Below are 12,284 nucleotides of genomic sequence, written 5' to 3' on the forward strand. Positions count from 1 at the left end.
TGTGTTTGTGTGTGTATCTGTGAGACTGTGTGTGTGTCTGTGCTTGTCTGTGTGTGTGTCTGTGTGTGTATCTGTGAGACTGTGTGTGTGTCTGTGTGTGCCCTGCGATGGACTGGCATCCTGTCCAGGGTGAACCCCTCCTTGCACCCATTTCCCCCATGATCCTAAATTGGATAAAGTGGTTCGAAAATTGATGGATGGATGAAATTGCATTTAACCGTCCTAGTATAGAGGACATCTGCCTGTTGTCTACAAGAAAACAATGTCACGTGCTAGAAGCTATAAATAAATGCACGTTTTCCAAAATTTCTTTTTTTCTGGAAGCTCTAACCCCTTTTAATTCACAATAAAGCCGTCTTTTCAAGGAAAGGAGCATAAGACTGCAGATTATTACATTACATTAGTGGTCTTGGAAGCAAAATTTGTTTTCTGGCTGCATATGACTGCTGTTGCACAGATCCTGTGACTTCCAGCGTCCTTGGTCAAGATCAGAGCCCAGTTCTTCGAGACACCCCTCTCTGTTTTCTATGGTGGGTTGATATTGCCAGATGGCACGTCATTTGTCACTCGTTGCAAATGTAGAAATGTACGTGCAGGACCCTTAGGGTAGTGCCAATAATTTTTCACATAAAGAAGGCGTCACTCAGCTGCCTGTTTGCTGCAGAGTGCCAAATTGTGAGACTTTTTTATTTTTCTCCCATAGTTACACCATATGAATACGTAATGCCACATTTACAGAAATCCCTATGGGTTTCTTAGGCTGGTGTCACTGATACATAGTGATTTGCGGGGACCAACAGATCACGTCGAAACTCCATACACCTTTCCCAGCTGTGGGAAAACATGAGCCTTTAAAAACACTCTGTTCCCTTTCACTGCAGCTTGTGCAACAGCAACATCAGTAAATGCTCTCGGGGGACCTGGATTTGATTCCGAAGGATTATGGCAGGGCAGCTATGTGTATTTTACTGAATTAAAGATCTGGAAGGAACACTAATTCCAATACATAAATATAGTTAACAATGGAAGGCGGGGATCCTGACGGCTTCTAGTTCTAAGAAACTACGAAAATATAAAGCTCAGGCGTTTTGTATTTCTTTCACATTAGTCCTACAGTTTTGTAGGCAAAAGACAATACAATCTGGTTTGTACTGCGAGAAAGTGATGCAGAATCAGGATTCCAAACCAGCTAAAGGTGTAACTACCTGATGCCTTCGACCGTGTTTACAGTAAGAGAGTATTTCTACTTTTGAGCTCAAAAAGACACTGCGCTGCAAAGCCTGGAAAATGAAGCTGTCATTTTTTTTTTGAGACGAGACAACAATAGGTGAAATCATATAAACGTTACACTTCAGAGCACACAGTGGAATTTAGCAACAAAGATGAGCGACTGTGTAGTGTTGTCAACACGGGCTTTGCTGCGGCCATTTTCTCAGGGGGTTCTCATGGATCGATGGAGTGAAAGTTCAGAAACGTGGAAAACGCATCTGATCACACTCTCCTCATTACCAGCCTAAATAACCTCAACACAAAAATAGTTCAACTCGGGCCTCTGCCTGTCCCAGGACCCAGTTTTAGAGCAAGGGAGAGGTGTTTGCACGTTGCGGCACACACACACACAAAGAAGAAAATAGTCGGAATACGCAACAATGAAACGTGATCAAAATTCTCCCAATAAACCCACTTTTTTCGCAAACCACTTGCATGACAAAAAACAAACGGGAGTGGACATGTACTGTATGGAAACGTATTACAACAACGTGCAAAACGTATTTCCCAGAAAAGTAATACCACTAAGTAGCAAAAGAGTTATGCAACTATTTTATGCTTAGAAAGGCTCATCAGTTTTTGCTTATGTTGTCAGACCTTGAATTGTTGTCTGAAGTAATACCACTAAGTAGCAAAAGAGTTATGCAACTATTTTATGCTTAGAAAGGCTCGTCAGTTTTTGCTTATGTTGTCAGACCTTGAATTGTTGTCTGAAGTCTCTGAAGGCACTAATTTCGCAGTCGCTGGTAGATCAAGCCTCTTCACTGATGGGGTTTTAGTGTCACCTGGTGGACTTAACGGTTAGCACAACATATTTCCCAGTGAAAAGTACGCAATTTGTCGAAAGGAAGAAAACCTTTATTATTTGGAGTTTTCAAATTAAACCACATCTCGTTAACAATATTTTTCAAGCTATTTTATGTATACGTGTCGCATAAGGTTTGTAAAGGTAAAATTCTTTCTATCGCGTTTTCGTAGAAAGACTACCAGCGCGGTGTGTCCTAAAGGGCGCGCCGTAGGCACGCAAGAGGTGAGTGATGTCATGCGTGACGTTGAGGCTGCGTGCGGACAGGAGGCAGAGTGATGTTCCGATAAGCGTCCAGGTCAAAACAGAAACTTACAGGTACGTGAAAGGGTAGACGAAAGCTGATCAATAAACCAATCTGAAACGCCTTTGGTGTGACAGCTGTTCTGCTGTGCATGGGGTTGTTCTGAGATGAGGCATCCAAAATAACACAAGTTGTCATGTTTCATAACAGCGTCTCTTCTCGGTGTCTTGTATTACTAATATTACTATTTATCTTGAGGTTGATTAGTGTGCGTGCGGTAAAATACACTGCTGTACCGATCGGTTCAGCCTCTGCCGGAGCCTGTGTCCCTGTGCACTTGAATTTGTGCAGCCCACGCTTCATCCTTGTTTTGAAATAATGCATGGGGAACATCATGTTGTGAAGAAATTAACAGGTTTCGGCTTGGTTTATGCCGCTCCACGTTGTGTGTTTGGTTTGTCAACCGCTTATTATCCTTCGATTATTTACAGTGTCAATTCCCATTGATAAAGATCCCCGTGATAAATGATTAAAACCCATGTTCCGGTTACCCCGGGCCTGGGAGTCTGGCAGTGAATCTCTGCAGCTGTGACCGGGAGCTCAGACAGTTTACAGTCGGTAGAGTATCTCCTCCTTCTCCTGACGCAACCGAGAGAAGCGTCGTCGGGCTTCCAGCTCGTTTGTCAAGAAGTACTTTAAGGCTCCCCGGCCTGTTTTGAAGTTGGAGCGCGGCGAAACCGTGGAGACCAGAGTCACCTGGACGGTTCGTCACGATGAGGTTTGAACTCTCCCCCTTCTGCTGCTTTCAGGTGGAAGGTTCAGGGAAACGCCCTTCTAGGATGGCCAGTGTAAGTATTCCAGCTTTATTCTGTCTGTGTGACATCTCCCCTCTGCGGCGCGAATATTCAGCCGGACCGCAGCTGTATTATCTGAAACCGGTGCTTCGCGTGTGGCGTTCCGAGTCGTGCTGTGTCGTGACGCTGTGTTGTTCTCAGGTGCTCTGTAAGAGAGCTAGGCTGGTGACCTATCTGCCAGGGCTTCACATTCTAGTAAGGAGGATCGCAGGAGCCAGATGTTTCTCTGCTGCGGGGTCGTCAGGCTCTGATGAGCCCTATGTTGCCATTACTCCCCTTGACATAGGTAAGATGAGCACGGTGCCGTGCTATTAAAATGTGCCCCTGGGAAGAGAGCATTGCTGTTATATTAAGGTGATACTAGACTGCTGCTCATTCTGAGGTGCTGCAGTAAAAAGGTCGTCCTGTTGAAGCTTTGAAAGCAGTGTGGGGCCCTTGAGGTTTAAAACTCCAGAGTATCCCACACGCAGTTACATACCTTCTGTTTGCGCTGAATGAGATTGCAGGCACACTAATTCACATGGTGGCATGATTTATACATAGCAGTACGGTTTTCAAAGTTCAGCGTTGAATGTTGACTGAACTCCACTAGCTGTGGAGGTTGTCGACGGGCGTGAAACAGAGCAAACTGAAGTGAATGTCGGCTCGAGTGCTGTTATTGTAAGTGGACGGTCTCTTGTGTGTGCCAGGGCTCAGAACGGTTTGGCCGGATGAGAAAATGGGCCCATTTGGACCCCAGGATCAGCGATTCCAGCTGCCGGGGAATGTGGGGTTCGGCTGCCACCTGGAGGGCACTGCTGATCAGAAGCAAACACCGGTGCACCGGCCTGTGCCAGACGTTTTATCTGCTCCCTCAAGCAGCGAGCGGCACGAGTTTATACTGGCCCAGTTCGTCAGCGAACATCAGGTAAAGTCGTGTTGCCGATGTCGTTTCTCGTGTCTGCAGTTTAGTTTGCATGTTCCTACAGGAGGGCCCAGTGGTGTTGGAGACTGTTCATTCTCTCACCGCTCACATGAATTCTTCACACCATGCTTCGGCTGATGGCTGCAGAGATGCTGAGATTACTCTGTCTTGTGTGTGAGTGATGGGACTGAAAGAGGCTCCCAAGCCCTGTCTGATTGATAAATAAGAGTGAGATGGGAAGTACATTTTATTCAAAGTCCAGTGTATCGTTTTCTCGGTTTCCGGTCTTCTCCCAAGATATCCCTGTGCTCAAGTGTTAGGATTAAAGTGAGAAGACAGGAATGATAGAGGTTGGGGTGCTTGGCAGGGTTGGGGAGGTTGGGGTGGACACAGGTCCTGGAGAGTCTCAGTACAGCGGATCTTAATAGGTCACCCTCTGCTCATCAGTTCATAAAGGCTTGGAGCATGTGGGTTTCAATCGGTTTTGTAAATTAAGTGCTTCCGTTCAGAAACAGAGCGGAACAGTGAGCTTGAGAGCTACTGGGTGATTATTCACAGTTCTGAACTACTTTATTTACCAGATCCCCTGCTTGAGGGATATTCACAGAGCAGGAGGTAAATACTCCACATTGGAGTGTAGGAGAGCTCAGGAATAGATTTAGAAACTCCCTATTAATGGAAAATACATGGAGGTGCAGCTTAAACTGGCAACAGGGGGCCTTTTCTTTACCCAAAGGTTAGCGGGAGTATGGAACAAGTTACCTTGCCATTTAAGAAGAAACAGCCGGATACGATCCTTGGATTAGTGTGTTACCAAATACCCAATGGTCTAGAGGGGCTGAATGGCCTCTGGTGTGTAATTGCTTCCATGCTCTTAACACAGGGCAGAGGGTTAACCCTGCCTTAGACGAGAGTTTTAATGTTATTGTGATCTTCTGCATTAATGATAGAAGACTGTGCGTTTTAGTCATTGGTTTTATGTGAAATAATGACTGATATGATCAATGTGTTGTTTGACATTATGAAAATTATGGATCTTGAAAACCAGTGCTGTTTGATTATTGACAATATTTTTCTTCTGCGTTCGCTGGGATTGTGTTGAATCTCTTAGGAAAAAGAAGTCGCCCCTACCTCTGAACAGGTCAACAAAGCCGAGAAGTACTTTGAGATGTCAAACGTTGAATGTGCAATACAGACCTGCCCCGTGCTGCTGAAGAAAGGTAAAGCCGATCGCTTCAGGACACCTGCTAGCATCAGGGCTTTGTCTTGAACTGGCTGAACACTGGAGCGCAGGCATTTGTAAAAGGTGTCATCACTGAATTGCGTCATGAATGTTTATTGTACTATAAAATGTGAAGGATTAGGATTTTTAGCTTATTTTTCTCTCTATGTTGACTATTTGTTCCATTGATGAGGTGGTGAGAGCTGTCAGATTCTGATTTTTGTGATGTAGTAGCCTTGTCTCTCTCATTATGCTTATTGGCTTGTCAGTGGTGCCAACGAGATCTGCTATGTGCAAAGAAATCTGCAGTGTTCCCCAGCTGGCGTTAAGCTTAGAAATAGACAAGTTTTTGGTGCCCTTTTAGTACTTTAGGTTCACTCAGCAATCCCTGCAGAGATGTTGGTAATTTCTGTTGAAATCATTTTAAATATAATGTATGTGCTCAGCAGCCCAATAGCAGGGCTTTGGCATACAAGTCCTACTGTTCTCAGGCCAGAGCATGAAGCAACATGCCTGGCCTGTTGAATCTGTCCCGTTTTCACCTGCTTGTCATTTAGATGCAGTTTACTTGCCGGCCACAAGGGGGCATGGCTTCCCACAGTGTCCGACTGGCGCGCGTCCTGAGCGGCGTTGCCCTGTCTGTTGCTTGAGCCTTTCCTTTGCATCGCTGCTTCCAGATGTCGAGGCGATGTTCCCGGAGGCGCCGGCCGGGACACAGACCGTGGTGACTGTGACGCAGAAGACGCAGCAGGACATGACGGCGTGGTCGGAGGCGGTGCAGGTGGAGAGAGAGATGCTGCTCGAGAAGGTGAGGCCCCGGGGCGGCCGAGGAGAGGAGCTGCCAGCTGCCCCTCGGGGTGGCCGAGGAGAGGAGCTGCCAGCTGCCCCTCGGGGTGGCCGAGGAGAGGAGCTGCCCCCCGGGAGCTGGCACACGACCCCACTGCAGAGTTTTAGATGTGCTCAAGTACTTTCAGGCACACTTCTCAGTTGCTGTGCACCAGCAGATTGGGAGATCCGGCACTTCTTAATGCCTCCAAGGGTTGGTGGGAAGCTTGCCCCCTGTTGGTCTGGCTCCTTCAGCTCATTCTTAAGATGTCTTGTCTTTTCAGCCCCTTAGTTTCTCTTTTGATTCATTTTTCTTTTAATATTTTCCACAAGGTGTTGCCCAGGCTGGGGGTTTGTGTAATAAAGGTGACCTTGCCAGGAGACTTGCAGGTCCCCACGAGCACGGCTGAAACATTCTGAAGTCGCTCACTAATGGAAGGACGGTGTAAATGAGCCTTGAAAGTGAACTGTGTGCTCAGACTTGCTGGCATTATTCACAGTCTGCTTGGCATCGTTGGTGTAATGGGGTCTAATTGCATGTTAACTGTCTTTATTTCAAGACTCACCCCCTGTCATGTTGAATCGCGTCTCTCTGTTTATTGTTGGGGGTTGACCTCTGTGAGCTCAGTGAAGTGGCCTGCTGGACTTTTCTTTACCGTGTGGGTACTGTGAGATGAGTCTCGTGCTGTACTGGACTCATGTATTCTCACATCTTTTATTTTAAAAGAGAGAGACTCCAGTATTAATTGCAGTTTGTTGCTTAAAAGTAATTTTAGTTTTTTTTTTATTTTGAACTTTTGAAGCAGGCATCATCATTGAATTGCATCATGAAGACATAGTGTTAACATAAAATGTGAAGGATTAGGAATTTTTCCTCTGTAGTTCTTCCATTGAAGAGGAAGTGAGGGCTGTCAGATTCGGATTTTTGTACATCACCCTCTGTCTCTGTCCTTGTGCTCAACAGTTTGTCAGTGGTGCCAAAGAGATCTGCTATGCTCTCCAGACAGCGGGGTACTGGGCAGACTTCATAGATCCCTCTTCTGGGCTGGCAGTAAGTATCTCGTTGGGCTTCTCTTCCAGTGCAAGATTAACGCCATTTTTAATGGTGGTCAATAAACACTTCAGGGGATTTAGCCCTGTTTAGATAATGTTGTACTGACTCTGGCATTAAGTGTTATCTGGGAAGGTTTTGTAGAACTTTGCCTTGAAAAGATGCCTTAATCTTTCCAGGGCTTCATTTGGATCTGAAATGACATTGTCTGTAACAGAAAACCCAGATGAAAGAACAAAGATGCTTGTCTTTATTGCTTGTTGTTTATTTCTTATCTGAGGCCTCTTGCTGGGTGAAAAGTGGATTTCCTGGTGTACATAAACCTTTTCGTTTCTGTCTTTTGCAGTATTTTGGATCTTACACAAACAATGTACTGTTTGAAACTGACGAACGGTACCGTCATTTAGGGTTCCAAATTGAGGACCTAGGGTGCTGCAAAGTCATTCGTCACACTCTTTGGGGTACACACGCATTTGTGGGGAGTCTGTTCACCAACGCACCTCCGGAGAGCCTTATCATGAAGAAACTGCAAGGAAATTAATCGTATTTATAGGGGAGATCGAGGCACTACGTTGTGTTTCAGTATCCTTATACTTGATAAACTGGATATTAAATATTGTTTCTTGTGATCGCCTCCTTTTCTTTTTAATTTATGGTAAGTCCTGCCGTGTTGGATGTTTAAAACCCTAAAGCAAAATTATACCCCCTATTAAAAATTTAAACTTATTTTCTGTAGGTTGTCGTTTAGTTTTAAACAGACCAAAATATTTCTCTTTAGAAAAGAAGTAGGAAAAATGATTTTGTATGTATTTCCCTGTGTAGTAAAAGAGGCATCCTTTTATATGGTCATAAAAACTCCTGAAGCTTCACGTTTTGACGTGGATAAACCTAGGAATTTGGAAAATGTTAATTGTGAGCTAAATCAGAATAATGTTTAAAGCAGAGATACTGGCTTAAGAAAGATAATTTATCCATGCAGACCTGCCTTAATTCTGTGAATTTTATCAGCCTGTGAGGGAAGGGAGAAGAACGCTTTTTTGTTACATGTTTTTTTTTATTATTTTCCAATCAGAACTGTTAATCACAAAAAACAGAATTGTTTTTGGTTGCAGGCTTTAAATGCCACAGTTGAACACAGTATTGCCTTTCACACATTTACAGGACATTTACAGTTTTTAACAGATTTGTGGTCTTGGTATGTTTAAAGCACTTATGATTGATTTTGTAATATTGATTCTGAAACAGCTACGATCTTTGAATTAATTGGGGTTACAAAGATGATTTCTTATTTTAGGATATTTTTTAAATGGTATGGTTGCTCAGTATCTCATTCCATGAAGGTGAATAAACTTGAAACTGTTTTTATGCAATTTTAAAGGAGCTTTTTATTAGAAGACAGAAAATAGACAATAAACAGTTCACTTTAACTATAATTGTTGTCCTCTTGTGGGTCTTAATCATACAGCATTGAAATAGGTTTTTCTGTAATTCTGAAGCTCATTTACAAACAAAGGGCATCAGAACAAGTGCTGTAGACTCCTACTTTCTCAGTTCCAGGATCCTCAATAGTTTTTGAATCAATACAGGATCAAAGGGCATTTTTATTTCAGTATAAAACATACAGTAATAGAGTTCACACCTTATTGTCTTTGGAGTTTGTGTTTTCTATCCTCTCCTTGATTTTATGTGGATGTTCGTTAATAATAGAACCGGCCTTTGTGGTAGTTAATTGATCCCAGGATCTCATCCAGCCATTTCTTGAATGAAACCAGGGTATCGGCTTCAACGGCACGGCTGGGTAACTTGTTCCAGCTCCCCAGAAGTACCTCCTGATCTTAGTTTTAATGCACTTTCACTTTCCACTCCTTTCACTGATTTCAGAAGAAATCTTCTGGGTTGACTTTGTCTGGGTCTTTAAGAGTTTCGAATACTCACACTCTGCATGAACTTTGAAAGAGACATCCATAAATTGCTGCTGCTTTTAAAAGTTTTGTTTTTTATTGTCAGTGCAAGAACTTCTTTTCATTATAATTTGATAATCGTTTAACTCATAAACCTATTAAAAAAACTCTTATTGCTTTTAGATTTATAAAACAAAACAATCTTTCCCTGGATCCTGAAATATCAGCCAGTATTGGACATGGCTTAAGATGTCCCTCCTGTTAAGGAGCACATTGCAATGAAAGCTGGTCTCTGGGTGTGTTGGGCTCTGTGTTATGCCAGAATTGTTTTGGTTCCCCCTTGGTTATTTGCTAGTCTTACTGGACATGTCCACACGGAGGCTTCTATGGGAATCTCGGTGAGATCATCACTTGAGGGTAATGGAACTTGACTTCACTAATCCGTTTCCATGTGAAGCCGGTTCAGGAGGTGAAGAAATCCATTGTTGCAGGCATTTTGATTTAACAAGGCAATGACTGTTAGAGCAGAAGTATCCCTTCCTGTGCAGAGCTTCAGGGCAGGGTGGAACAGCAAGCGAATTCATACCCTGGGTCAAAACAGGACTACTTCACTCTCACTTTTGAATCTGCAGCAAAATCTAAAGCGACTGAAAATTAAACCGATGGAATTAAAGCATGAGCAATAAGTGCCAGGACCGCTTGGGCAGTAAGAGACGCCACTTCAACCGAAACCATAGGTTATTTGTGCACGCATGCCTTTCCAAATCGATTAGGATAACTCTGAGTGTCAGGTGTGCCACTCTTTAAAGATGATAGGACGAGGCAGTAGTTATCTCAGCTCCTCGGGTGAGAGTGTAGCTAGGCTCTGATCTGTTTCTTTGCCACTGTTTACAAAGCAACCCGCCCAAGCCCACATTAAACCGCTTTGCCCTTTTCAGTTTTTACTCCTGAAACATTTAAATCCTGCTCAATCTGCAGTGACCAAGGTTAGATCACGTGCTATTGATTCTTGAGGTCTTTTTTACATAACCAGTATAAAACCGACTTTAATTCTGAAAAACTTTTTTTTTCTATCAAGTCAAAACATTAATCCTGTACCAAACCTACTGCCGCCTTGATCATGTTTTGGCATTCTTGGGAATAAGTACCCACGGTCATGGATTTATCACATGACATTGTGTCTGTTCATGGTTTAGCCTAAAGTGCTGTTTTCCAAAAATATGCTGCATAATTCGAGGACGTTTTGTTTTACATCACAAGTGCTTGTCTGAGAACCTGACTCTTCAGAATCTCTGATCCAAACGTCCTTTTTGCCTTTTAACCACGGTCATCTGTGACTGACAGCTGTATGAATTGGCTCTAACAATGAAGTTTTGAACTCGATGTGTTGTTTGCATGTTAATCCCTGAGAATTTTAAGGGGGTCATTGCAGTTCATTTGTGACCTGGATGTCTTAATTGGTTTTGTTCACATCCATAAGGATGGTTTCAGATCAAAATAGAGGACATGTAATTGCAGTTGAGGAGTCAAAGAGAACATTTCTCTAAAGAATTCCTGCAATATCCCAGGATGCAGTACATCATTCTTGCAGCAATGTATCAGTGCATATTGGAAGTCCTATACTGTACATATTAGAACATTAAGAACCTGATGTTTCCCTGTGCATGAGGTTCTCTTCATTTCCTGGGACTACTGAAATTATTTAAATAGTGATATACTCAGTTGTCCCCTCTTTTTATGTAACTGATTTGAAACAGTAACAAATGAACATCTTTCGCTTTTCACATTAAAAATGTCTTTAAAAATATTGGTTGCTTGACAAAGGAACAAAGAAATGGGAACAATTCTTTTTTTGTTTCAGAGGTCGCTGTTGTGTTCGGCCAGATTCCATACAGCAAATTATCTTTCAGATTGCAGATGTGATTTAACTGTTGCCCACTCTAGAAAGTGAAGTTCAGATACAGTCACCAAGACTCTGTCTGCGTATAGGTAGGTTTCAGCGTGTGGAGTAGCAAGTTATTGCATATGTTTAGACAGCAGAAGCACGAGTCGGTGTTATAGGATCTCTAAGATTTCGTTGCTTGGTGCTGACTGTGGAGGGCTCTGAGTTATTAAAGTTTAATAGGAAAGTAACAAGATCCTTATGGGAATCAAACTGCTATGGGATTTTAATTGCATGAAGCTATCCTTAAACTTTATTAACATCAACAGCGTGGTGGTGTCCCATCTGGTTCATGTGCAGGCCAGGAAGATAGAAGTTCATTTGTTTCCTTTTGTTAGGAAGTTGTGTTTTTGGTAGCATTTTTAGTACCCAGGTACCTGTCAATTAATGTAGTTAGAAGTGTAAAGGGAGGGGAGAGTCGCCCCATATGATTAAAACAAGTTAACTTTTTAAAAGTTTTAAAAGCCGCATCCATAGTCTTGTCTGCATTTTTTAACATCTCGTTATCAAAGGCTGTTAAGGTTCTCTCCTATGTGCTTTTGTGATCCTGTCCTTTGGTGGTTTCCACGAATCATGGTTATACAGTAAATCCATATTATAGTTCAGACAGTGCGACTCCTGCCTTCTTGAGAACCTTCCAACAGAAGTGGTTGCAGCTGTTTCAGCACACCGTTTGTTTCTTAACCTAATATTTGCTGAAAGAATGCACATAGAAAAGAAATCCTAATTTCTCTACAGGGAACAGTGCTTGAGAATTCCTCTTTAAGAGGTTTTGTTGTTTTTTTCTATACCTTTGTGTCTCAGATGAGACCCCCCTGTGTTGTTTGATCACTTATTGAAGAAAGTACAGCAAATTTTCTCTGTGTTTCCATTATGCAGAATAAAGTCCAGGAATTTGGCTATAAAAAGTGATTAGCGCACACTGCAGTAATAGTTTCCTCACCTCAAGCAACCTTCCTGGTATTGACTCACTTCAGGAAACCTGATAGTAATTAAAGTTGGCCTTGCTTGCCAAGCATTAGGTTTATGTAGTTCTGTATTTTACAACACTGTAAATGCGCAAAACAGTATTTGTGTAGCAGTATAATGATGCACAATCGTGAAAATGGAAACATTTTTAAAATAATTCAAGAGCATTGTAAATGTATTTTTTAAACATTTTTCTTATTTCAGGGTAACCTGATGCACTTTTAAGTTTCTAAAATTTCTGTAATCCTCTTCGACAGAGGGCTACTGAGGGAACAGCTTGAAACAGTGTTTGATGTAT

General features: G+C 42.7%; 1 protein-coding gene across 1 annotated transcript; it reads left to right on the forward strand.

Moving 5' to 3' along the window:
• Positions 1-2,287: 2,287 nt before the first annotated feature.
• On the forward strand, positions 2,288-7,803 carry mmadhcb (metabolism of cobalamin associated Db). The gene is made up of 8 exons (XM_088606251.1): positions 2,288-2,392; positions 3,128-3,166; positions 3,314-3,458; positions 3,862-4,079; positions 5,188-5,296; positions 5,976-6,106; positions 7,088-7,174; positions 7,521-7,803. Exons 2-8 carry the CDS (start codon positions 3,158-3,160, stop codon positions 7,713-7,715), a joined length of 894 nt encoding a protein of 297 aa, XP_088462377.1. The 5' UTR covers positions 2,288-2,392; positions 3,128-3,157; the 3' UTR covers positions 7,716-7,803.
• The last annotated feature ends 4,481 nt before the right edge of the window (positions 7,804-12,284 follow it).

The sequence above is a fragment of the Lepisosteus platostomus genome, chromosome 14 (assembly GCF_059453375.1).
Source record: "Lepisosteus platostomus isolate fLepPlt1 chromosome 14, fLepPlt1.hap1, whole genome shotgun sequence".
Classification (NCBI taxonomy): domain Eukaryota; kingdom Metazoa; phylum Chordata; class Actinopteri; order Semionotiformes; family Lepisosteidae; genus Lepisosteus; species Lepisosteus platostomus.

Bases quoted from the DNA above. Each gene is read 5' to 3' on its own strand.
- mmadhcb (XM_088606251.1), top strand. The intron at 4,080-5,187 runs GTAAAGTCGTGT...TGAATCTCTTAG, and splicing joins AGTTCGTCAGCGAACATCAG to GAAAAAGAAGTCGCCCCTAC. The intron at 6,107-7,087 runs GTGAGGCCCCGG...TGTGCTCAACAG, and splicing joins GAGAGATGCTGCTCGAGAAG to TTTGTCAGTGGTGCCAAAGA.